The sequence below is a fragment of the Pollicipes pollicipes genome, unplaced genomic scaffold (assembly GCF_011947565.3).
Source record: "Pollicipes pollicipes isolate AB1234 unplaced genomic scaffold, Ppol_2.1 Scaffold_7231;HRSCAF=8579_pilon_pilon_pilon, whole genome shotgun sequence".
NCBI lineage: Eukaryota > Metazoa > Arthropoda > Thecostraca > Pollicipedomorpha > Pollicipedidae > Pollicipes > Pollicipes pollicipes.
In genome coordinates this window covers 15,844,942-15,871,683 of record NW_023597034.1, presented here as the reverse complement: position 1 = coordinate 15,871,683, position 26,742 = coordinate 15,844,942, and the positions used below count along the sequence as shown (strand labels likewise).

Sequence of the window (26,742 nt, the reverse complement as noted above, 5' to 3'; positions counted from 1 at the left end):
ACACTCCCGCTTTGTCCTCGGGTGTCTCCAATCGGTGCAACAGACTCTCCGACTGACATCTGAGGGCCCGGCTCTGCGGACCGGCGTCCACGACCGACTGACATCTGAGGGCCCGCCCGGCTCTGCAGACCGGCGTCCACGACCGACTGACATCTGAGGGCCCGGCTCTGCGGACCGGCGTCCACGACTGACTGACATCTGAGGGCCCGGCTCTGCAGGCCGGCGTCCACGACTGACTGACATCTGAGGGCCCGGCTCTGCGGACCGGCGTCCACGACCGACTGACATCTGAGGGCCCGGCTCTGCAGACCGGCGTCCACGACCGATTGACATCTGAGGGCCCGGCTCTGCAGACCGGCGTCCACGATCGACTGACATCTGAGGGCCCGCCCGGCTCTGCAGACCGGCGGCCACGACCGACTGACACCTGAGGGCCCGGCTCTGCAGACCGGCGTCCATGACCGATTGACATCTGAGGGCCCGGCTCTGCAGACCGGCGTCCACGACCGACTGGCATCTGAGGGCCCGGCTCTGCAGACCGGCATCCACGACCGACTGACATCTGAGGGCCCGGCTCTGCAGACCGGCGTCCACAACTGACTGATATCTGAGGGCCCGGCTCTGCGGACCGGCGTCCACGATGTGACCTACGAGCTTTTCGTACTTGCTAATCGGGCACTCGATCTCATATGCCCCTCTACGGGCCCCTCGAGCACTGCCCCGGGCTGATTCTGGGCTCCTTGCCGGACATGGCCCTTATTGTGCACTGGTCCCCAGATCGACACAGGGGCCCCTTCATTGTTTCACGGGCCTCGACTGATGTAAATCCCAGGCCCTGGTCCTGTCCTTGCTTGGGAAATGCACTCTGAGTCTTAGACCTGACGCTGAAATAATCTTGTGGGGGGCCCGTCACGTGTCACGGTCGCTACGTCTCTGTCACAAGGGTGCAGTTTTGCAAAATAAGCTAAGGGAGGCTAAGCGGAGAGTCCCTAGCCTTAAACACGCAAAAATTTTTTATTCTGGATCTGATCCACTTTCCTCTCAACGTAATGGGGTGGATTTCTACCCAATGGAATGGAAACTAAAACATGCTCTCATACGCTTCCTCGCTGTTCCTCGGCGGAGGGTGTCGTTGGACATTATCATCACTTTGTTTGGCGGCGGTGATCGAAATCACGCTTCGGTAATCAATGCAGTGTCGATGTTATGTGGATTTAGACGTTGAACGTGTACGGCTTTAGGAGTGAAGAGAGTGACTGGATGTGCATGACTATAAAGCGCTGCCACGGGAACCCCCGGCGTGTAGTGGTAAGGCGGGCTGCAAGCCGCAGCGCAGCACTCGTGTTAGGCATGTAGGCAATTCTGATATCAGTCAGTGGAATGATCACTGGGTTTGCGTGCACATTGTTAAGTTGCAGGTGGCATCATATGATGAGTTTTTAATTGACCTGGGTGCATATAATTATAAAAAGGTACGCTAACACAAATTGTGCTCGCTCCATATTTCGCCCATCTCCCCACATAATGCAAGAAAAGGCACAGACCGATAAATGTACCCATAGAAGTGGAACGAAGTAGGATTTTGCTTGTCTGGGGAATGCACGCATTTTACAGTTATCCGTTGAAACTCCTACCGGTTAGGCTTTACCCCTTCAGATTCAAATTGACCTCTCCAATTCCGATCCCCGTCTCCCCCCCCCCCCCCTCTATCGTAGAGACGTGATTACGTCCACGCGCCAGACCACACGACACGATACAAAAGCGTTGCCCACGGTCACTACGGTTATCCAACATGTAGCGAACATTTATCCTTTGTTTAACATCACGACACACATACGACAAAATCCAACCACCGCATCACAAAACTTTCCGGTCTCCGCAACAGGCTCTCAGTTTTGCAGCTACAGAGATTTCGGTTCCCACGAAACACAAACCAACGTAGACGTTCATTGGGCACCCGTATGGATGTCACCTCCACGCACTGTCACGTATTATTGTTACTCCACATTTGTACGGGGTTTTGAACTAAAAAATAACCATATTGAAGATTCCTGGGCGTAGGAACAGGGGGTCACGCCCCCCCCCCCCCCCCACTTTTCAAGGTGGGGGGCGAGCAATGTTAACTGTCCCCCTCCCCACTTTTCAGATTGAGGTTGATTTGGCTTATTTTTGCACTACATTAAACATGTACGCCGATTTGCATAGTTCACCAGTCATCTCCCTTAAGATGCGTCATCTTTGTTGTGTGCTCACTGGCCATCGCATAGTGTTACAGCCGCAAGGCCGGCGCCGTATGGCCTGGAGACTGCAGCGCCGGGCGTCGAGGCTGTTATCGCTGACTTGCGAGCGCGCAGGTTCAAGACCATATTGCGTAGCTTTCTTATCAGTAGTCAGCTCTGACAGGATCGTGAGCATTTTAAGACGAACATGGGTTGGCCATGTTAATACAAATCAGGAACCCCATTTCATCTACAATCTTCAGTGAGGGCGAACTCAATATCTCTGAAGAACACAGAAAAACACGGAACTGGAGTCTATGTGGCAACTATTGGACTAACTGCCATGATCATGGATGTCGTTGCGTCAATGAGGGTTACTATGCTGATACGGTACTATGACTGATATACGGCTGATACTATGCTGGCAAGGACGGTCTGGGTTGCAACTTGCGTAAAACCGAAAAGTTTTGGCCCCGGCAAGTGCCACCAGACGGCGAGCGCCATGTTTATTTGTTTTCTGGATAGATAAATAGCTGTAAAAACACGAAAAATAGAGATTTTACCTTTACTCTTCCAGTTCACCCACCAGATTCCAACTCCGTGTCGCGGTGCTTTAAGGGCCAATCCGTTCTTTTCATCGGTCTAAAAACCGCACACGTGAAATATACGCTCAGACTGCCTTCTAAATGTAAGATCTGACGTCATGAAGCGTTCAAGGATGCTTTTCCCGAAGCGTCGTCATTTTCGTCCACCCGTTGGCTACAACTTAAAATTAGCTGTTTGGCCCACGCTGCGCGGCTACGGAAACTGCAACGCCTTGGGGTCGAGGCTTGTGTTTCCAACATTTTCGAGTGCGCATGCTCAAAATTAGGTCACATAACTTGTACTACTAGTCGATTTATGCATTTAAAGGTAATCATTTCCGAAGCGTCATCATTTTCGTCCACCGGTGGGCCACGGCTAAATATAACCCACTGGGCTAACGCTCCGCGGCTCGATCTGCAATCAAATTTTCATTTTCAAATTTGGATCAAACACATCCATCTACAATCTACCTTCGCAATGTTCTCAATGTCTGAAGACTCCAGACAAAAATTTTGACAAAGCATCTGAATTCTATCGGTTTAGAAAGAGTCAACTAACCATTGTAAATTAAGAGCGCCAGTGATTTCTTTCATGCAGGCGTTCAACGCCTGATTCCCGCAGGTTATTCACCTCAAAATATAAACAGAGTTGAGCTGGCGGCAGCTCCTGGTTTCTGTTCTGGTTACAAGGTAAGCATAACAATAACACGAAGAAAACCGTGCCACTTGTTAACAAGTAAGCTACATCCGGGGATCTTGGGGGGATCACCACAAGATGGGCTTTTGTCAACCTTGTGTTTCCCCTTGGCAAGGCTCTGGCTACGCCCCTGCCTACATGCAGAAGCAGATCAAGTCGTGTGCGTTGCATGATGGGCAATGAAGTGTCCGTTGGGCTAATTCATATCTAAGGCATACAGCTTCCCGGAGGTTATTTTTCTGCGATGGTGTGGTGTGGGGGAAGATAATTCTGAAAAAGATACTCTTGCAGGTGTCCAACACATGTTTCATGCACCATGTATAGTAACGCTGATCCAAAAGTATGCAACAAAACAGCTATACGATCAGTTCGCAGTCAGTCATGCGGGAGACACCCGGGCTCGGGCAGTGGCCACAGACGGCGGACAGGGGCAGGGCCCAGATAAGGAACATACGACAGATGGGCCTCATTATGTGGCTTGATTCTTAAAAGAGAATCTCCAGTTTTATGGCTTTTGTAAGGTTGTTTCTAGCAGTTTCAAGCTACCGAATTTGTTTCCGCCTAAAATGCTGCGCCAAGTCTTATCTCTTAAAAGCAGCCAGCGAAATGAGGGCGCATGAAAAATTTGTCGCACTGTAAGCCATCGATCCACTTTCAAAATCCTCACCAGTCTATATCCAGGCCGTCTTTTGGCATCTACACTGTGGAGGCGGATGATTTCTGAATGACCCAAAATGCCTACCAGCTCGTGGAATTTCGCCTCCTTAGGAAAGACAATGTTAAAATGGACGAATATTATACTGGATAGCCTTATTTGCCAAATGACAGATGAGTCGAATAGGCAAGATTTTGCGCGAGTGGGAAACAGATCTAGATACACATCTAGCATAGCAGCCATGACATTTGAAGAGGAGCGATAACGGCCTCCATCCTTAACCCCCCCCCCCCCCCCCGGTCATCGGGCTCGCTTTCCATAAAAAGTTTCTGAAATACACCCTGGGCCCGCCCCCCCCCCCCACTTTTTGAAACGTTCCTACGCCTATGTGAAGATCATTCGGTGCAGTGCACAGCCCTGCCGTTCCGAATATCTGAACCTGTCGAATTTCTGAGCTACACGAGTCTGCAAAGATTTCAGACTTTTTCGGGAGACCTTTCAAGGTCATCCAGGCATCCATGACGCTATGGTATCACTCAAGTCCAGACATCGTCCAGTCAGTCAAATCCTGCTATTCCATCTGCTATGCGGTGATCGAGTTCAAAACAAACGTAATTGTCAAGTTGTTCATGTCTGGCGTTCGCACGCGCGATCTCCAGATATTATGGCCATGGATTGGCTTTCAGTTATTGCTGTGCCAGGTACGATAACGTTCCAAACAATGACGTGCTGAAGAGCATATTCACCAAAAAGAGAAATTGTGTTGTCTGCAGCAGTCTTTCCACTTAAAATTATGCAGTTGGTTATACGTAAGCTTTTTTCATCATATGAAATGGTTAAATGTGGAATATTCCCTTTGAGAAGGATAGGACCGTGAGCTGCATCAAATGATCCTCAAAATAGCACTTTTAGTTAAAAACCCCACACACATGTGGAACACTCTCTTTAGGCTTCTTTCATGCTCTTCGGAACGCCCATCCCCGATACACATGAGCGGAAAGGGAAACACTACGCAGTGTTTGGACTGCTGGTACAGAGGTTTCTTAACACATTACAATGTATACCATTATCTCCATACACCGTCACCAATTCAAAATCGGTTTCAGAAGGGAAGTCATTCCTCAATATCGATACAATTTTGGAACCGACGAAATTTTATTTTTTTAAGTTTAATTTCGATATCATGGACGCAGGTCAAAGTAGTGGAAATCCAGGGAGAAATCCGGATTTGGGGATAGATTAGGCCAACTTTATTCGCTGAGCCCTTCTCCCCGAAACGTACTTTAGAGTTACACCTATGCGTCCATCCTTGACGTGGAGCAACATGTGAAATAAATTTCATAGGAAACTTTGGCCCTGCGTACTTGCAGTCTTACAAGCAACATCACGGATGGCCGCGGGTGCAGCTTCCATCAAACCGAGCGGCGCTGGCGGGCCAACACCGGGCGGCGGGCGTCTGACACGCGAGAACAACCGTCGTGAAATCATGCCTCTGAAAGTCTTCCAAAGCGAGTTCGTACCGCTCAAAAAATTAGACAGGGGTGTGAATTTTGCGAGCAAAATGTTGTGGATGTCTTCTGATTATATAAAGAGCGCCAGCAACATGAAAAGAGGGATTTTTTGGTTGCTTTTCTACCTCCACCATCAAACTCCGTCACCGGTTCGCAGTGCTGCGAGTGTTAATCCGTTCCTTTTATAGGAGCATAAATTACACAGGTGAAACATGCTCCCGAACTATCCTCTTATCGCACGAATTGACATCCTAAAACGTTCAAAGGTACCTCCTTCAGAAACGCTGCCGTTTTCATCCACTCAGCGACAACCGCCTGATCAATATACGCAGGGGAGCCGGCAACACGCGGCCAGTGTACACTGCAATGCAATGTAACGCGATATTTGTTCTGAGGCTTGAGACCTCGCGTGGCCAAAGCTATGTTATGTAATTCTTACACTTCTCGGTTCTGAACGACGAACCTCCCTTCCTTCTAAGACGAACATGGTCAATGAGGAGCCAGCTCAACTAGGAACTCTTTTACAATCAACCTGCCTTGCGCGTGACGTTGACATTATGGTAGTTTTATTTGTTATGCATTCGAACTGAAGTTGGTTAGGCAGTAGCATTAGCCTTATTCCTCGGAAAAACCGGGAGAATGCAGATATAGTTAGGTTGATATTTCGGCAATATGTCTTTATCGAAACAATAGCAGAAGTTCCACTTCTACTATTGTTTCGATAAAGGCATGTTGCTGAAATATCAACCTGATTATATTTCCATTCCCCTGTTTTTGGCGAGGAATAAGGCTAATACCTCTGTCTTTTCTATGTGAATATTGTTCCTCGTTAATGCGCTGAACAACTGAAGTGGGTTAGAGTTGCTTTTCACTCACTGGCACAACAGCTTGGAACGGTGTACTCATGTATTACAGCTGGCTAGCAATGCGCGTTTGATGAAGTAAGCAGGGAAAGTCACGAAGAGGATGGCATGAGTCTTAGCGATTTGGGGAAATGTTGAAAGCGTATTCTGAAATAATGTGCGGAGTAGTTATGCTTCGTTTAACATTAACTGAAATGTGTTTGGTTTATCGATGAATATTTTGGAATGCCAGGGAGCTTCATGTAAACGAGAGGCAAAGTCAGACACATTGTGGACACTATTATTCTGTACACATAAGATATACATACATGTATATATATATATATATATATATATATATATATATTTCATCCATTCCGAGATTTTCCGCATCTGTTCTCTTATGGTGAACTCCAAGACTCTGCCCCCCGCCCATTTTGAGAAATCGACACCCAAGGCTAATGAAGTTTGTGATGCAAGTTTTTTTGGCATCTTCAGAATCGGATGCCAATATGGGAATCCCGAAATTGAACACTGCTCAATATTAGGGTCAATCTATCAGTGCTCCTTGAACAGAGGCCACACAACCTGGATAAAAAATGTTGTGCAGGCATGTCGCACTATCTTATGCGAGAACTAATGGCGTAGACACTCCAAATTTAAAGTGGGTATAGGCGTCAGTTTAAGAACGCGTGTTTACTTTTCGCGTGTTCTTGTAAGGTATGCCTGAAAAACTGGGCATAAATAACAAACTATTCAGTTTCGTTTAAGGTAGGCAATTGAGGGCGAAAACTTGCAACGGAAGTAATGAGATGAAATGTTTATTTTCAGCAGTATTGGTTGAAACGGTGACAGATCTTAACACCATAGAAGAATATAACATTTCTGAACCACTTCAAGACGGTGAAAAAGACAAAAGTGTCTGGAATGTAAGGAAGGCATCAAACTTTCGAGAGCAGTGATACAAAACACCTGCCGTGTTTTGGACACGGGAAAACCTGAGGTGGAATGAGTGGGCCTTTTCCGACGTCAGTTCGCTCCTCATTTTTTAGGACACTCCCGACATTTCCGTTAATCTGCCAGCGATGTGGGTGTATCATTTTACTGGCCTTACAACTGCTAAGAACTGAAGACAAATACTGTTCGTAAGCCATCAAATGCAGGCCATATTACAGACAAAATCAAGACTCCAGGCCTCCATTGCCTTGTCCAGGTCGGGGAAGGTTTTCAGGCAAAAATGAACATAAACAGCAGTATGCATTAAGTCAGAATACTTGTCGCTCAAGCACCTTAAGTTTTCGGACTTAACTGTTGCTGACCCTCGTCCATGCGTGACTTATGAGCGTTGACTTGAAACGTAGAGAAGTCGCGTAATTGTATATTCGTTGAACCAGTAGCCTTACAAAACCACGACCTTCCGAGTCGTATTGCAGATAGGAATTTTTAACCCAAAACTACATGCTAAAGAACCAGGGCTCCATGGGCCTCTCTGGCTTCTATCACACCACAAAGAAACGCAATTAACATCTTGGAAAACTCTCTTTTAAGAAAAAACCAGCCGTGGCGGCGGAAGCTCCGATAGCACTACGCGTGGGCGGTGCGCCTGCCTGTGTCGAGGGCGACATGAAAGCGACTGGCTGTACCTAGGATTGCCATAATTCTCATCGTACGGACTAGGCAGTTAAGGCTATTCGTCGCTGGGTATAAGAGTGGCTGCGTGCACACGTGGCGTACCAAAAAAGAGGGAAGAATCTTCCATTTGCTTGCACATTCTAAAAAGCTTTTAAGTTGGCAATTAGCGGGCTTCGAGTGTATTATTTTCTCGTTTACCCGTTGCACTAACTACCTTTCAGCGCCTGCTCATTATCCTCATTTGTGCAGCGTGCTGTACCAGACCCATCAGACTGTCAAGTCATTTCGGTGTGACCTGTGGCCATCTCCAGCTCCCGCTGCGACTGTTGTTCCATCCACGCATACCGTCCTTCCCCAATCGCTCCACGCGATAGCGATAGTTCACCAGCGGTCTGCTAGCATTAGCGTATATTTAGTGATAGCCGGCGCCGACACGTGACCCAGGCACGCTACACTATCCCGGAGCGGGCGCGGGCCACGGCGCGCAGGGCGGCCGCGGCGCGACCGACCTCACCCGGCCGGCCGTCGCTCTATCGTATGTGGATATATATACGCACATAAATAATGACACGGCTAGGTACGCTCATGCGGCTACTGAGGTGGTATATATAATACACATCCGCTAGTGGACATCGATCACATCACGCCAAAACGGAGACCAGGAGACAATTATGAAGAGCAAGCCCTGCGCAGTACATGTACAATATGTTACACGTCTCGGCTGTGCGGCAAACACGAGAAAGATGCCGTTTCCATTAACCATCGATGACTAGCCAATCGACAGAAATCAAGAGACAATCACCCCGAAATAGGTAAAGCCGACCGACGACAGAAGCCGTGTTTTATCACATCGAACGCAGGAATGTAGGCTTGCGCTCCCCGTGGCAGCTGACCCTCTAGCTGCTGGCCCAAACTAAAACAAAACGGGAGAAATCAATGAAAACGGCCGCTCGCGGTGACCACGAGGCGGGCACGCAGACTGCGGACACGACACTGGGACCGGCCGGGCCGGTGAGATCATGGCGTGAAAACTGACGCAGACTCTACAGAGCCGCTACACCCGCCACACATTCGCCCTGTCACAGGACACGGGGTCTCTCGCACGCACACCCACTCACACCCACTACACGCCACACAGTACTGGCAGCTCCAGGGTCACGTACAACACGGGCACACCACAGTGGTAACGACGGACACACAGTAGCACCAAGGTGTGTGTCGGCACAGAGGGCTGCGGACTTTCCTAGCGTAACGTGAGGCATCTCCACCCCGGGGTATCCCCGGAGGCGTGCAACAAACACATCCGGTAAGCGGTGACACGCGGGGATCTTTATAGTCGCAGGTCTCTCACCAGGCAAGCCCAGCCACACCAACAACCGCAGCATGCACTACTGCACCACGCTCCCAGGCCCACGCATCCCGGCTCCCAGACATCACTCTACGTAGCCAGCTGTCCGCCCCACACGCACCCCGCTGCCCTCCGCGGCTCGTCACACCTCCCACCCGGGCCCCGGGCCCCGGCCCCGGCCGCGGGGCCTCGTCTCCGGGGCGCCGCCGGCTGTCCCCTGGACCTGGGCCAGCCGGCGGCGCCGGCGTCGGCGCCGGCCGGGACGGCGCACTGGGCCGGGCCGCACCGCCCGCCTACGAGCTCCCGGCTGCGTGAAAGCAGAGCGGCGCCGGTTAGCGGGGTTAGTAGCGGCGAGCGTGGCCGGCCGGTGGGCCAAGCGTCCCCGTCCGCTGTATGTGCTCGTTCGGAAACCGCCCTCACCACTCAGGGTGGGGCGCACCAGACCAGCTTCCGTGCACTATGTACGACCGAATGTCAATTCAGTCAAAGATCCGTAAAACAACGGCCTGCAAATCTAGCTGGATCAGTTAGAGCTGAGCCGGCTAGTGCCGGATACTTTCTGGTAGTCGGCAGTAACCGGTGACGACCGAGCACACACGGTACAGTGGGGAGGCGCGGGCGGGGAGCGACCGGCCACGGGGGCTGGGGGCCGACACAACGCCAGCAGCCGCACACCTAAGCCGCACCGACCCCCGTCTCGCACACAGAGCCGGGCTGACCGAGGCTGGCAGCACCAGAGGCCGGGCAGTGACCGGGCGGGCTCGACAGCGGGCCCCTGACTGAGCCGGGTCACACGCCTGCCAGCGTCGTGCAGCCCGGCCAGCGGAGTTCACAGGCACCAGTTAGCGGCAACCAGCGGCCGGAATGCATGTTAGACGAAGGCCAGCCAGAGGTCCTGACACCAACCTCATGAAGAGTGGTCACTAAAGCATACAAACCTCCCATCTTTCACCAAGATGGATCAATGTCCTGATAGTCAAGCGGACCAACAACCGAGTGCTGAGTGATGAATACATTATATTATGGTATAGAGGAGCCAGAAGTCATGCATTGTCACGATAACTTTGTGATGAGACGGGGTTGATAATAAATTTGCTATGCACAAAGGCGAGCTTAAACTGACAGCACCTTTCGCTCTGAAACGAAACGGGGTAATGTAAGGGTAAGAGGCCATCAGGCTTTGATGATCACAAATAAACGCACACATACGGGGTACCATGACTATACCAAGGAATTAGAACACCAAAAGCTTGAAAAGGGTTTCACAAGCAGTAGAACAAGAAAGCCGAAGTCTTAGAAGAATCACCACAAGCAGTAGCACCGGAGCGACAAAAGCTGGAAACGGTCTCAGGCAGCACCCCCGCACTACAAGCGTGACGGCGTGGCAGCCCTCGTGGGTATCATGCTGGGTTCATACGGCACACAATCCAGCTCCGAGCCACCAGCGCCGGTCCGGCACACGAGCCAGCTTCGCATGCAAGCGCGCCGAAGACGCGGCCTTCTCGTCAGCTCCCGCACGTCATTTACCGGCTGCCCGGACCGTGGGATGACGAATCGGCTCGAATGGCCAGGCGCGCAACTGTTCGGACAATGAAGGACTGCGTCTCTCGGACACCGTAAAAGGCTACTGACTTAGAGATCGCGGAGGGATCTAAGCTCGTAGACTATTGCAGACTGACTTGCAGACCGCGCACGATGATCAACTCACCGAACACCGGGGTGAGTATTGAGGGGGAAGGGGGGGGGGGGGCTAATGGCTCGGCGCACCATCAGTTTTCTAAAACGATGAAGACAACCGGTTCAGACAGCACGGAAGCTGGGTATTGAGTTTACTTTACTCTTTGTATTGGCCGAGATATATCAGAAGAGCTCGTTTTGGGGGTGAGCGGCGGGTGGGCGTCGCCCGTGTGCGTGGTTTGGCGGCCGGGGGCGGAGCACACGTCGGGCGGGCTCGGGGCGTCAGCGGTGACGGGCGCGCGCACGCAGATGGTCGCACATCTGGCCGGCCGGCCGCCGAATGAGACGAGCACCGGCGGCCAGGGTCGCCCGGGCCGCCGGCCTTCGGTGGGCCCGGGCCGACACCAATCGACCGGAGGCCAGCCGCCGCGCCGCGGTCTGCTGATGACACAGACTGCCCTCCCCCGGCCGCCTTCTGCCGGTTCTCGCCAGCAGCTGACGCGCCCCGTCACCCCGCTCGATCGATCCCTGACAGCGCTGCTGCCATGGCATCTCTGAGCGGCCGCAAGCGCGCGTGGTCATCTCACAGAAGCGTTTCGAGTGAGGTCAATGTGAATCGGAGTGAACACCCAGAACCGGATCTTTCTCCTGCCGCAAAGCATCGACATTTTCACCCCAAACACACAGAGGCTTGCGCTGACCCTAACTTAACGCGCACGCCGTCTAGAAACCTCCGAGCGACCAAACCACACGCTAGCCACGTCTGACAATGCCCGACGCAGTCCACTGACTCTGGCCTGAGTGCGGCCCGGGCCAGCGCCCCGGGGTGGGCGGAGGCCGGCGTCCAGCGACCCCGGCCGGCCGGCTCGCTCTGGTGCCGATCGATGGCTGGGTGACCGCCAGCCGGCCGGGCCGGCCGGAGAGCTTCGATCGGCCGCCCCCGCGGCCGGCTCAGGTGCGCAGCCGGCGCCGCGCCGCCGGCTGCGTACGGCCGCGCCCGGCCGGCTCGCACCGCCCACACCGGCCCCAACGGAGCCGGCGGCTGCGGCGACACCAGACAGCCGCGGCGTCGCTGTGATACGCAATCGCGCTGGCGGATGGCCGACTGCGTGGGGGCGGTGGTGGGGGCGGGGCGGGGCGGGGGCGGTAGGAGCGAGGACGGACGGCAGCGCGCTGGGAGCGGACCACGGCTGCGGGAAGCGGCAGCGCACTGCGAGCGGGCCGGTGTCGAGCGGGGCGTGAGCGCGCAGGCAGCTGCCCGCGGCGGTGCAGCACACGCAGGCGGCGGCCGGGCAGGCCAGGGTGACGTGACCGAGTGTGAGGGAATCTGACCTGGCTGGGCCCGGTTACATAAACTTGGCTGGCAGGGCAGACGGGTACAGTTAGTGAGGCGCGCGTGCGCGCACACAGACAGACAACAGACACAGACAGAGACAGAGAAGGGCGACAGAGACGGTGGCAGCGGCGGCGGCGGCGGGGCCGCGCGCTGTTGCTGACCTGGCGTTACATAAAGTTAACTGTGGCGACGGGCGCGGCGGCAGGAGAGAGGTGGCCGTTAGCTCCCAGCGACATACGCAGACAGACACACGTACACTCACGCGCGCCGAAAGCCATCGTGTCTTGGACGGTATTGGCTACGGCTACGTCGCTCAAGCATGCCGTGATAGACTGAAGACTAGACATCGTGTCGATGCTATCGTTCATTGATAACATGAGTTACGCTGGTAAACGCACGATTGATCACAGTCACCATATTATGCTACTCTAGACGCAGTAATCTCTGGTATTACTATAAAACAGGTGTCTATCTGTCACTAAGTAATATTAACAACAACGCTTACTTTCTAGCAAGCGCAAGGTCTTTCAAGCACACCATGGCAGTAACGAAGTGCGCGGTGCAACAAGCGTTAAACCATGCATGCCTGTAGGGCGAAACAAAAACATAAAATCCACTTACCGGCAATGATAATGATAAGCACTATGACTATAACACCAATAATCAGCCACATCTGAAATAAACATGAAAAGAAACAGTGAGGAACCGGAGAAAATGGCTCGAATAACCTTGTGCTCTGAATGATGAAACGTGAGATGGGAAAAGTGAATAACCCACAAACGAGTGCTTGCACAGCCAGCCAAGACGGCTGGGCGGCGCAACCAACTGAAAACCAACGCGTAAATAATTCCCAAGCCAGGCACCAAACGACCGCTCAAACGCGCTCTAGTCTACAATCGCCAAACCCAATGAGCGGCGGACGGGAGGGCAGGACCATCGGCGTCCAACCGCGTCCGCTGCCTCCAGCTGGGTCAGACGGGCAGTGGAGCAGCCCGCCCCACTCGGCAGGAGCGGGACGAGCGGTCCACAGCTCGGTCTGAGCCGAGCCAGGACCGAACGGTCCACAGTTCGGTCTCAGTCAAGCCAGGACCCAGCGGTCCACAGCTCGGTCTAAGCCCAGCCCGGACCCAGCGGTTCACAGCTCGGTCTCAGTCAAGCCAGGACCCAGCGGTCCACAGCTCGGTCTAAGCCCAGCCCGGACCCAGCGGTCCACAGCTCGGTTTGAACCGAGCCGGGACCGAGCGGTCCACAGCTCGGTCTGAACCGAGTCCGGACCGATCGGTCCACAGCCGGGCCGCCGGCGTGCCGCGGCCCTACGGCCAGGTCGGGCGCCGGAGGCCGCGCCGCCCGTCCGCCGCCGCGCCGCTGGGCGGGCCGAGTGGCCGGCGCCCGTCTCTCGTGCTCGCCCCGCGGCCGGGACGCTAGATACCATCCGTGACGTGCAGCAGCGTGCCTCCCAAACGGCGGCCGGCTTACCTCCGATAATGACAATTATTATCACCGCAATGACCCCCATGATTATCATCATCTAGTGAGGCAGCGGGACAGAGGCGGGCGTTACTCTCTCCTCGCGACTGCGTTACACGCAGTCATATGATGGCACATCGGCTGACGCACAGACCCCGTACACTTCATGAAGCACTAACCCACGTCACGCTGTAAACCGGCATATCGGCCGATACGGGCCGCCAAAGGCCAGCGGGCTGATCGGAATCGCGGCGCGCGCGCGCGCGCTGACGTCATCACACGTATTACGACGGTCGGCGGCGGGCCGGACCGAGAGCTCACCTTCAAGTTCTTCCACCAGAACTTGCGCTTCAGCTTGCCGGCCTGCTGTTCAAACTGCGAGGCGCCGTGCTGCAGGGCGTCTGGTCAAACGGAAACGGCGGGTCAGAGGCGTGCGCGAGCGGCGTGTCACCAACAGCGGCCCGTGTGGCCAACAGGCACTGATCATTTCCAAGCATACAAAAGACACGGCCTATCGCAGCCACGGACAACGGTGCGTCGGGTGAAGTTGGTTTGCACTAATGAGGTCCGCAAACTACAAGATATTCCAAGGTGCGTGCCACGTGTCAGGCCGTAAAACAACGGGCGTCTGCAAAATGATTGTCACTAAACATCCTGCACTGCCTGGGCATTGTCGTGACATGTGAGACAAGCATGTTGAAATAAAAACGGTCGAAGGATACAACAATCCCGCGTGCCGGTGCGGGAACGCTGCCGGCACTTTTGACAACGAAGATGATGACTGGGGTTTAAGGGCCCGACGGAAGCACTGGTCATCTGGCGCCCATACAACAGGAAGGAAGGTGAGAATGTACTGCAGCCAGAGAGACGTGAACTAAGTGGAGCGAAGTTTCCTCCGCGGCGTGGGCCTACTGCTGCACAGGACCGTGACCAGCTGGGGCATGCAGCAGTGCCCGTACCCCAGCGGTCACCTGCCGAACATCTATGTGGATGTGCATGATATATGGGATATCTGACATGACTTCGGCATTGAGGGTGTGAATCACTTAACAAGTTTGGAATTTTTTAGAATGAATCATTCCTTTTATGCTTTCAGCCTGCTGTATTTCATAATCTAAATAGGAAAGCAGATGTTCCGACACGTAAAATGGCACTAAAAGGATGATAACAAGTAACAGGCCATGCTTCAAGGTAACTTGAAAAACGCCAAACCGTTTTCAAAGTTCACCAAACCGACAGCTTTCAAAGTTACGTTTCTTTGTTCGTTTCAATGTTCAGCAGGGGCCGAAGAGATCCGGAAGTCAGCAGAATAAAATTATAATTCATATCTACAGAAAGCATTCCGCCGCCCGCCACGACCCAGACTCAGAGTGACACACGTGATCAAACCCAGAACGACAGACGCGATCAAACCCAAAACGGCAGACGCGACCAAACCCAAAACGGCGGACGTGACCAAATCAAGAGTGATAGACGTGAAGGGGATGACCAGAGAGACGGGTGGAGGTGCGCACAGAAAGCCCCGGATCGCGACAGACACCAGAGCAATGGTGGCTCGTACCTTCTACTGGCGCGCTGAGCCGAGACCGACACCAGGGGTACCAAAACCCAACACACCCCTTGGGGAAGGAAGTGCGACACAACCCTCGCTCGCCGAGAACCGTTATGCTGTGCCGCCCATGCTGCATCATGAGATGATCACCGATAACGTATCCGAAACAAGTACGTGTCAATAGGTGGGCACTTTGCCAACAGCCCCAATGAATGTGGCACCATGGCATACCATCAGAGGTCTCCCTCCCATTAAGCCACTTGCTCTCAATTTCAGTCGGGGCCAGCCAGTGTCTCGAGCCGAGCTACCGGCTGCCGTTGCCTTCCGTCATCGCGGCGCCGGCCTGGCGCGACAGCAGCGCGGCGCACGACGGAGTCGGCGGTCAGCATGCAGTGCAGGGACAGAGACACGCGTGCCGGGCGGACCGCATGCGCAGCTCTACCGAGACCGGGGGAGGGGTGCCGCCAGCTGACCTGCCCTATCGTCGAGCTCGGACAGCTTCTGGTCCCGCTCCAGCACCTTCTCAACGTTGGTGCGCATTATGTCCACCACCTGACGTAGAGGCCAGTGCAGGGGTCACACGCGGAGGGAGCGAGCCGTCGGGCGTCACGCGAAGCCCGGCGGCGCTAGCACGGTGTCACAGCCAAACGGCTTCAGAGTGGGTGCCTGCGGGGCTTCGCGTGCCGCCCCGGCCAGATGAAGTGGTCAGATGGTTACCTGCTCTGTCATCCAGCTCTGAAAGTTTCTGATCTCGCTCAAGCACCTTCTCAACATTCACCCTCATGATTCCAACAACCTAAGGTGGCACAAAACATAATCAACTTAGTAAAACGCACCATCAGACGGCCAACGAACCAGAGCACTGGGAAAGTCGGAACTATGTAACGGCTGACAAAATGGCAATCAGTAGTAAAGAAACGGGCTCATTATTAAAGCAAACAAAACGCTACAAAAGTGCGCTGTTCGGAACTTATGAGCGATAAAACACGAAAAAAGAAAACTTCCCTAGTGATGTATGAACATGGCGAGCACGGATACCACCAAACTGGCAGCGAGTTCGCGCACAGAGCTTATCAGTGACTCGGCACACGAATTCTGCAAACGTATGAAACACGAACAATTTGTTACATAAACAGGATTCAGTTAACTAGTCGCGGGTTTTACAGCTGTCCCCCGAGTCTCAGTCGATTGTGACATCCCCCCCCTCGCCCCGCGCGACGTGACGTCACTCACCTCGTCCACCTGGGCCTGGGACTGCTGGACACGCTTCTGGGCCGCGATCTGCTGGGGGTTCCGCGGCCCACCCACGGGGGCGTCGGAGCCCCCCTCTCCTGGCACGCCTCCCTCCGTCGACCTGTCGTATGATCGGAACGTCACATGGTGGCGGCGAGGAGCTGGGTGCACCAGTTGGTATGTGGAAACATGCCAAAGATGCATGGCATGTTAGGTGTGGAAGGCGAAGGTCGGAACGTTGTCAATAGTATTGAAAACGCAATGGAGACATCATGTACATGCGTTGGACACATGCTGAAAATTTGGGCAAACATTGTGTCTGACATCACTAGACATGGGAAAGACCAGAGCTAATATTCATTCCATTGAACATGCAATAAATGATCACCAAAGGCTGGCAATGGGAAAAAATAGAACACCAAAGGTAACTTGAAGCTCTGCCTGCTGCCAGCCATGACCACAAAGCACAAGATCAACAGCGCCATTGTCTCTTGGGCCCATGCATGTGGCCAGTGTCATTCATTTTTATAACAATCTATCTTCATCACTAAGACTGCATTTGTAACACTGCTGCAACTGCTGCAATGCAGAGCCATCACATTTCAATATCATGTGCTTGCATTATCAGGCTTTAAAAGGAGCCTCCAGCTTGCAAACATGGAAAAACACAAGTTTAAATCTGAGAGTAAAGCTTTTACAGACATAAAACTGCACATGGCCCCCAGTGAAAGCAATGCTAGTTTAGCAGTTATTTCAATCACAGACCTAAAGAATCATCAGCAAGGGTTATTGGCTTGCACAAATTCTAGACAGAACTAAACATGTCATGAAAGACATCACTATCACTTGCTGCAATGAGTTTGATGACACACTCAGCTGCTGAGGTCACGTATTGCCACCTGCCTGCCATCCTGGCTGAAGGGAGGGTTCTGCAGTTGTCAAACCCTGTAACCCTGGTTTCAAACACACAGCTTAACCAGTGCACTAGTGGTATGTCACCTTACATGATACAGTTTCAGTGCCAGAGCAAGGCAAAGAAGTAGAATAGCTGAAATGTGTTTGACATCAAGTGCAACAGCTGCCTATGTGAACAATGAAGTGCAGCAGCTTACATGCTTTTAAACAGTTGTGATTTTTTAACGGAAATCACATGTTTTCAGTGGCACGCTCAGCACATGTTTTTAGTGGCACACTTATCGAAATCAGGTCTTGTAGGCTCTCACATGTTCAAGACAATCACAAATAAGTTGCAATGATGAAGAAGTATTTTGGGTGCAAGTGAATAAAGCCAAGTTAATCTTCCTAATTTGCAGTTTATGGTAGAACTAAGCCCAGGTGAGGAGTGCCACAAAATTGGCATTTTCAATGGAACATCATAGACGTAGTAGAAAAATGTGGGGATTATGTGATGGAATGATTTAATTATCAAGTATTACCATTTTATTGCATAAAATATAAAATATTTACCAAAAGTTTAACCTGAGTTTGATTTTGTAAGTATGAAGGTAATTTTGAAATTCACATTATCCATGCCTTATCTAGTCTTGTAAAATTGCTGCCTGTAATGTGGTGCCCACTATGCTTCCTTTTTACCCTGGTGCAACATGATCTGTAAGCCTAGGATCTTCAGGTAAGGGTAGGAGTGCCACCTGAAACCCAACAAGTGGCAGCAAGCTGTGTGATGGTAATTATGCACAGAAGACATGTACCACAGATGTTTGATATAAAAGCATATAATGGAAGAATAGCAGCTCTGCCATAAAGTATCAGGCACAAGTATGAGGGGAATATACATCTAATCATATTATCTATAAGTGGGTGGATTTCAGTGCCCTGATAGGCACCAAGGCATTACATACATGCAAACTATATACAGCACATACCAGTTCTATGGTACAAATGCAGACAATTAACCAGACATAAGACAAATGTGGCTAAGCAACACAAAATGAATCACATGTTTTCTGATGGGGAGCATTTGCTGATCAGCTAAGCTAATTGCAGCTTTCAATAAATACTATGTCAAATGTCCAGCCTTAAGTAGACTTGAAATACAATCCTGTTTTCAGCACTTGAAATATGTACATCATGCAAAGATTTTCAAAGTTGTGGAAAAATCCTTAAGATAACAATCATGTCTCTTACTCAACATTACCAACACTGCTCGACACTTCTGTTTGTTCAGGTTCAGTAGACATGCCTCTGCAATGAACACATATAAAGCACAATAACATGGCAGTCCACACTGCACTGATCACAAAGGTAGCACCAAATGTCACAAGAATGCCCAACATATAGTGTGAGACATATACAACATAACTATACAATATATCTATAATACTGGGCACTAGCAGACTACAACAGGAAAATAATCACAAACATGGAAACATGGCAATGCATGCTAAATGACCATAACTGATGACAGCCTTGCTGAGCAGCCAATGGTTTTATTGAAAAACTTGGCATTTCAAGCTGTGCTTGTGATTTAACAGCATGGCAACAGCTTGAAACATCTAGTTTTGGCAGCATAGCCAATATTCACTTGACATGATTATCTTACCAGTATCCATTGCATATTGAAGGTTGATTATCATAAAAATGATGTCTGACTTTGGTCATCTGACAGCTGCAGTACTACAGCTACAATGACATTGTTCCCTTCATAATTGTTTCAGAAAAATCCTCATGCAACAATTTCAGTATGCACACTAAACACACCAGTAGCAGTCAGTAGCATAGCAGCACTCCCTTTCCTACTTTAGTACTTTGACCTCCTATTTTGGTCATCATCAAAGCATCAAAAATAAAACACTTTGATTGATAATCTTAATCATTTAAACCAGCTTCAATTAGCAGATGCCCTCACAGCAAAAATTAATCCTAAATATAATGTGGCAGCATGATTTGAGTCATGATCTCAGGACATGCTCACCACAAACCAAGGCTTTCAGTGTTACATGTATGGTAACTAACCAATTTCAGCACATAGATAGCCAATATTTTAAGGAACTAGTCAGGTAGAAAGGTAATTTTGGACAAAATCACTCCCAAACCCATCCTGAAGCAATAATTATTTGACAATTCAGCACAGCTTGGTCTGCCCTAATCTTAACTTCCAATGTGCCAGGTTCAGCACACCAATGAGGTTTAAGCATCCACCAAAGTGGAGATCTTTTGCAAACTGGGAGGATGTGAACAGCAGACAGAGACCCAGAATCCTGTGAAAACATGCTGATGTACACCAGTAACAAGACAGGAAATTTATGTAAAACTAGACTGGACCCAGCTGTGACAGTATGCTCCCTGTATGGAAACCTAGCATAAAAGTGAAATAATTCCATACAGGGGCATGTGAAGCTGCAAGCAATCACAATAAGGTGTCAACAATGGGGTGAGCTTCAAAAATTTGCAAGGTTGACCCGCGTGAGCACACTAAAGACAGGCGATATTTCCTTGATGATTTGAACAATGATACCTGACATGACATGTTCTTGATTCCTTTAATTTCAATCGTCTTTCCCTGTCGAGAGCATTTAACTGAGGCACCACAAAGGATGGGAAAATAGGGCGGCCCAGCGGTTGCTGTTTATCAGACAAAATAGACGCACCCTCAACAATACGATAACACTGCAAGCTCACGAGCTCTACATGCCCAAAACCGTATCGTCAATGAACAAATACTTACATCTCTTAAATTTGCTAGGAGAGGCTGCGACCGCAGCTCTAGTTGTATAGTAGCAAATGGAGCACCAGCCCTACAACGGAACCGCTGCCTTTGCGGCTAGGTGGTCTGCGACGTATTCGGAGGGCCTGTCGCTATCGATATCAGTCCGTTTGCCGATTTCACTTATTTTGCTACCAAACTCGTTTCTTTCCTTTCGACTTCTCTAAATTATGCAAGCTTCAAAGTCTCTTTGAGACATGAGAGATAATATTGCTCTTCTCACTGCGTTCGTGTTTCGTTTTCCTGCCGATGCGTACATTCCTTATTCGATGGATTTAGTCAGCACTAGAATGATGTCACTAGTTCATCCGGGACCTCAGAGAATCAATAACTAGTACGGTTATAATTGCTGTTCACCACGTAGAGGCAGGAACGGCATTTAGCCATGGGGTAAAAATGAGAATAGGTCTGGGCCATACATCAACTTATTAGTAGATGGTGGGTCTTCTGAGGAATATCGAAAGCTGGTGTCCAAGGGACGTGGAGGAGGTGGCTGGCTGTGATCCAAGAATGGATGCGGGGAGGGACGAAGTTGGCGATTCGTGCCCAAGCAGGGACATGTGGGCAAAACCATATTTTAACGCTTCCCAACGTTCCATGAAATTGTCCGTCCTAGATCAAAATATATTGTTGCTTTCGTCAACATCTGTGAGCTGTGGCGGATCCAGGAGCCGGGGACAGGGGCGGTGTATCTGAATTCGGGATGCCCCTATATTTCATAGCATGCACGCAGCCAGAGCTTTGGCAAGGGAGGGGCACAGAATTGACAAAGGGTTTGCTAAAAATAAAAGCCCTCCTTCCCCTAACCAAAAATAACCGAGTGTGGTCCATGTGTTGATGGTGGCATGTTTTCGCCTTTTTTTCATTTTTGTCATTTTTCACCTTCTCTAACTGGGAAAGAAGCCAGCAGCAATCGCGCGATCAATTTTGCCTGAAGTTGAAGGTCAATGGACTGAAGAAATCATGCGTTCAACGACTGCATGTAATAAATCACCGGTGCTCTTCGTTCAATGATGGTCCGGCGGACTTTTTAAACAGATGGAGCTCAGGAGTTTTGTCAGAAAGTTATCTCGGCTGCACCGAGAGATATTAAGGATCCTGCGAATTCAGGCCGAAATGGGTCAACAATTTGTACTAACATGGCCAAAAAATGTTTGTCTGGAAATGTTCAATACTCAGTCAGAACTGATAACTGATACAAATTACGTAACGCAGTTTTGTGCATGCACGCTCGCAAAACTTAGCAGAGGCCAACACCGCTCGGTTGTATGGACACTGTAACTCAAACTATCACTGTTCTTGCTTCCGAGATTGCGGGCGCGCAGGCTCAAGCCCTCTGATAAATTGTTTCACTAATGGATTCCGCAAAAAATACGCGTTCTCAAACATGGAATTGCCTCGTTCATTTTTTAGCTCATTTCAACCCACTCTTTTCAACACCAATAAAACCCCTTATTTCCGGGAGTGCCCCTTGGCTGAAACACTAGGGGCACATTATTGTTCCCGGTCAAGGGCTGAAGAGCTATGCCGTCCCATCGTGGGGTGTCCTCCGGCACTCATCCTAGTGGCACGGGACGGGATCCCCTCGCCGATCATCAGGCCCTTAGAGGGACATATATCACATCGCTCCTCTCCCTGACGCCGGAGGCCTTTTGACCCGCGCAGACCGCAGTTGACCCCGGATTGACGCAGAAACCCTCATTGGACAGAAACATTCCTGATCGCCGCAGGTGGTCCAATAATTGGGACATCGACCCCAGTTCGGCTTAACAGGCACGTGCTGGAGCTGGGTTGGAGGACCCACGGCTTCTATTGCCTCAATTTGAACGATCATCACAAGCTGTCATGTCTCCTTTCACTGTCAGGGGGCCCGACCAACGCAAGAGCCCACTGGCATTCAGGGTCCGTCCCCGTCCCTGTTCAGCAAATATTGTCTTGACCGATCTGAGGCCCCTCTCTGATTCAGAACACCTTGTTCGGCAATGTGGACCCTCGAGTGCCACATTATTGCAGGGGCCATGACCGATGTAAATCGCGGTCCCGGTCGTGTCCCTGCTTGGGAAATGGGCCCCCAGAGCTCAGACCGACACGGGGCCGATTGTTCGGTGCTGGTAATCTGTGGTCAAAATAGAGGAATGATATTTCTCATGGGTCCCCAGGCGATGCAAGAGCTAACTGGTAGTTGAGATCACGGCCCTACGGGCTGGTCATTAATGTGACCTACAGCCCTTAGCCTTTAGCCTTCCAATCGGGACCTTGATCTTCGGTTTCAAGTGACTCTTCGGCCACTTTTCGGGCTTCCCCAAAAATTTTCCGAGTTTAAAGTTCTCCGTTTCTCAGCCTATATTGGGCTCCTCCCTAACCTGGGACGAGCCGTTTCTAAATTTATGACAGACTTTTTCCAGACTTGAAAGGTTCTTGAAATGTCCTTCTGAGCTTACGATCGGCCCTTTTCCGGACCTGAGATGGCCCTTTTTGAGCTTGTGACGAGCCTTTTCCAGATTAGAAAGGACTTATATCGTGCCTGGAGGTAACATGAGTGTTTTCCCGTCTTGAAATGGGCAGTTTTGGGGCAACGTGGGCCCTTCGCGGACACGAAAGTATTGCCTTCTGAGCCTAAAATGCGCCCTTTCCGGGTCAGATATGGGCCCTTTACGCTTGCTTTGGAACATGGTAAGCAAGTACTATCACATACCCGAGGGCCTTTTTGGGCCACCTGAAATTATGGGGGGCGGACAAAAAGAAACTTTTGCCTTGCTTCCAAATATGGTGGAGTTTGCCCCGCTGCTGTATCCCTCCCACCCCACCCCTCCCTCGGATAAGCCGCGACTGCCTACGCGTTGATCAGGGCCCCTGAGTCGATAAGTGCTTATATATCGGGTCAGATCCCATCAGTAACGTACAGTCGGCTTCGTGGGGGTATGGGCCTGAGGTCCCATTTCCCAAGCAAGAGCAAAGCCGGAGCCAGCGATTTACAGTGTTTGAGGCTCCACAGCACCCAGCGGGGGTCCTTGTGCTGGCAAAGGGCTCCAGGTCGGCCTGAAGCAGTGTTCGAGGAATATTCTGAGTCGATATGGGTCTAAATGTTGGTCAGGCACCACCAGTGCCGCACATTCCACTTCCTATTGGCATAGGCATGAAGGCCCACTTCCCAATCAGCTACAAAGCCGGGGCCAGTGAATGACACTGGTCGGTGCCCCTGTATTTTTCAGGGGCTCGCAGCGCCTTACAGTGGCCTGCGCTTGCAAGGAGCTCCAAGGTGGCCAAGAGCAATGCTCGATGAGACCCGAAGAGGGGACCGGATGGCCTAATGGAGCAGGCTATCAAAAGCCAGGTTTGGAGGGCATAAGAGCCCGAAGGATTGACTGTAGGTTACATAAAGAATTGCAGCCTGTAGGGTCTTGACCTGAAGTATCCGCCAGAGGTTCTCTTGTACCGTTTGGGTACCCCTTGAGACAATGCGGGTGTCTTACCTGGCCAGACACCACGAACACCGAACGGTTTGCTCCTTGTCAGTCAGAATTGTAGGGGCCCATTTTCCAGGCAGGAGCAAGATCGGGGGCCACGATTTGAATTGGTCTGTGTCCCAGAAACAGTGGTTGGGCCCCTTTGTCATTCAGGGGCCCGCAGTGCATACCAGGGGGCCATGTCTCGGCTAGTGGCCCCTAGTCGGTCACGGATTTTTGGAAGATCCAAAGGGGGGTTGGAGGGCTTCTCGGGACCAAAGATCAAGGTCCCCATTGGACTCGGACTCAGCCAGGGGCTGCAGGTCATATTAAGTACCACCGTAAGGGAGATCCTTAATAAACGGTAAGAGCAAAACACGCCGAGCAGCGCCCACTCGGTGGAGCTCAGGTTCCACATAGGGTCTGCTGCCGTTTGCCCACTCGGTGGAGCTCAGTTTCCACATAGGGTCTGCTGCCGTTTGCCGCTCGGTGGAGCTCAGTTTCCACATAGGGTTTGCCACTCGGTGGAGCTCAGTTTCCACATAGGGTCTGCTGCCGTTTGCCACTCGGTGGAGCTCAGTTTCCACATAGGGTCTGCTGCCGCTTGCCACTCGGTGGAGCTCAAGTTCCGCATAGGGTCTGCTGCCGTTTGCCCAGTCGGTGAAGCTCAGGCTCCACATAGGGTCTGCTGCCGTCTGCCACCCGGTGGAGCTCAGGCTCCACATAGTGTCTGCTGCCGTTTGGGGCCCAACTGTCAGCGATCCGGGCGGTCGCTGTGCACGGGTGGGTTCCGATGAGCAGACGATGGCACCATGCGACCTTTACTACGCATTGCTGACTCAGATGGGAATCCCCTGTGCCCAGGGGTGAAAAATGCACCTTTTCTGTCACCGACGAAATTTTGAACACAAGAAATCTTAACCTGCAGCGAAATTTATCCCAAACCGTTGCAATATATTCTTGAATACCATAAGCCAAACAAAACAAGGACAAATCAAATCCGGTGCGTGTTAAGCATCATTAACCGTAAAATGTGTACTGTGCTTGTTTCGGGAGTGTCATTTCTATCAAAGTTTCATTTGCTGATTATGCACAGTCTCAGTTGCTAGGACGTGTAAGCGCACGACCGGCCGGCGCTGAGACGTTAGAATTGCAGTGTTCGAAGTGAAATTTCATGGACTTATTTACTACCCAAGTGGCATATATCTAGCCTTTACAATCCGAATTCGTAAGTTTTATTTCCTAATCCGGAACCACCAACCAGAAATCCAACAGTGGATAGTCAATCTATTGGTCAGGGACACATGGATGGTGGGTGAATGTTCGTGTAACGAGCCGTGTTCTAGCGAGGCTGGTTGGTTATTTTGGGTCACGGGCGCTGCGACTATTTCGTCATGTGACGATCCTGTTTATAGTTGAGCAAAATCTATGCCTTCAGCGACGCTCATGAAGTAAAGTGGCGTCCTTGTAAGTAGCATTTGGGTAGCCTACATATTACATTCGCCCTTAACATTATTGGTTGCAACCACTTGAATTGGCTGTGGTTGGGTAACGACGGGTAACGCCCTCGCAGCAAACGAAAAACTTTTTAAGACAAACATTTCTAGCCCATGATAACTGAGCCATCCATCAACAGCGTTATACTGGAATCAGCTCAGCACAGGATCATATGCATCAAGCTTACTATTAATGGAGGCACGAATTGAAAACATATGGGAAAACTACAATTGTCAGGAACATTTGGCTTTCGACCTGGGCTAACGGACATAATTATTGACCTGGTAACATAAAAATTATTTGCAGTCATGAGAACTCGTTAAGAACAATCCTTTTTTGCAAGGTTCTTTCTTTCCTCGTTTCAAAACGGCAGCCCCCCCCCCCCCCCCACTCGGTCTGCGTTATAAAAACGTTTCATGGCGAGGTCCATTGAATGAGAGCTACGACCGAACGTCGTCTTCGGCACGCTCATTGGGTAGTCAATATTTGTACTGGTGCCGGTTTATTAACATTACCGTTACACAAAAAGATAGGATGTCTGAAATCAACCGTGTCGAAATGACTCATTAGCTTACCGTGCATCGCGTTATTATCTCATTGGCTCATACTCACTTACAGGGCGTCAGCTTAGCTGACGGCATTGGTATTCACCCACAGCACTGGTGCAAAAAAATGCTGTGAGAAATAAACGAATACCATTTTGTATTTGAGTTAGTGACCCAGTTATACCTGTCTTAGAATGAGATGGCGCGTGGGACATATTATTTTTGGGACCTTAGAAGGGAGCCACTTCCCAAATTGTCTGACCTGCATGAAAGAGTTCGTCTTCTGAATACCGGAAAGCCACTTATTGTGCGTTACAGCAGGCTGGCAACCAGGCCTCACAATCTGCGGCTCCAGATCCCAACAGAGACTTTACGATTACAGCTCCGAAACAGATCGCAGTTTAGTAGAGGGGACCAGCATCTGATCATGCGGATGCCGTATTTAACCGTCACGTCACTGCCCCGGGGTCAGGTGTCCGGGAGCCAGGATGATATGGGTGCCTGCCTGCGATGACGGGCTATCCGCTGTGGCTGATTCCCCAGCCAAGTTCGAGAACGCCGTGTTCGAGCGCGAGTCAGCCACGCCCGCACCAATCCACTCTGTCTGAGTGATGAAGCCCCCTCTCCTCGTCCGGTTTGCTCTCGGATGTTGTAAGGGTTTGTGCCGCGATCTTTTTGTGTCATGTGCTTTGTGCAATGCTGGAGGGAGTTGTCTGGTTTCCGAATCATGTGTTTGGCAGAGTCAGGTTGGCATGTTTAACAGTGGTGTGGCGGCCA

At 51.1% G+C, this 26,742-nt stretch overlaps 1 protein-coding gene across 8 annotated transcripts; it reads right to left on the bottom strand.

The window, feature by feature from the left end:
- Positions 1-8,531: 8,531 nt before the first annotated feature.
- Positions 8,532-20,727, bottom strand: nSyb (neuronal Synaptobrevin). Of its 8 annotated transcripts, none has more exons than XM_037232915.1 (7): positions 20,439-20,725; positions 16,754-16,874; positions 16,238-16,316; positions 14,290-14,369; positions 13,978-14,029; positions 12,663-12,682; positions 8,532-9,053 (listed from the first exon to the last, which is right to left on the bottom strand). In XM_037232915.1, coding segments are annotated over exons 1-6 (348 nt in total). In that variant the 5' UTR covers positions 20,441-20,725; the 3' UTR covers positions 8,532-9,053; positions 12,663-12,668. The 8 variants fall into 8 exon arrangements, with proteins under 8 accessions (XP_037088810.1, XP_037088808.1, XP_037088807.1 ...); XM_037232913.1 differs by lacking the exon at positions 13,978-14,029 and adding an exon at positions 13,123-13,174 and having other exon boundaries at positions 20,439-20,723; XM_037232914.1 differs by lacking the exon at positions 8,532-9,053 and adding an exon at positions 9,779-9,795.
- Between the last annotated feature and the right edge of the window lie 6,015 nt (positions 20,728-26,742).

Excerpts from the sequence above, each read along its gene's own strand:
- nSyb (XM_037232912.1), bottom strand. Across the intron at positions 14,370-15,993 it reads CGAGCTCGACGATAGGGCAG|ACGCCCTGCAGCACGGCGCC; the intron begins GTCAGCTGGCGG and ends CCGTTTGACCAG. Across the intron at positions 14,030-14,289 it reads TCTGGTGGAAGAACTTGAAG|ATGATGATAATCATGGGGGT; the intron begins GTGAGCTCTCGG and ends CTGCCTCACTAG.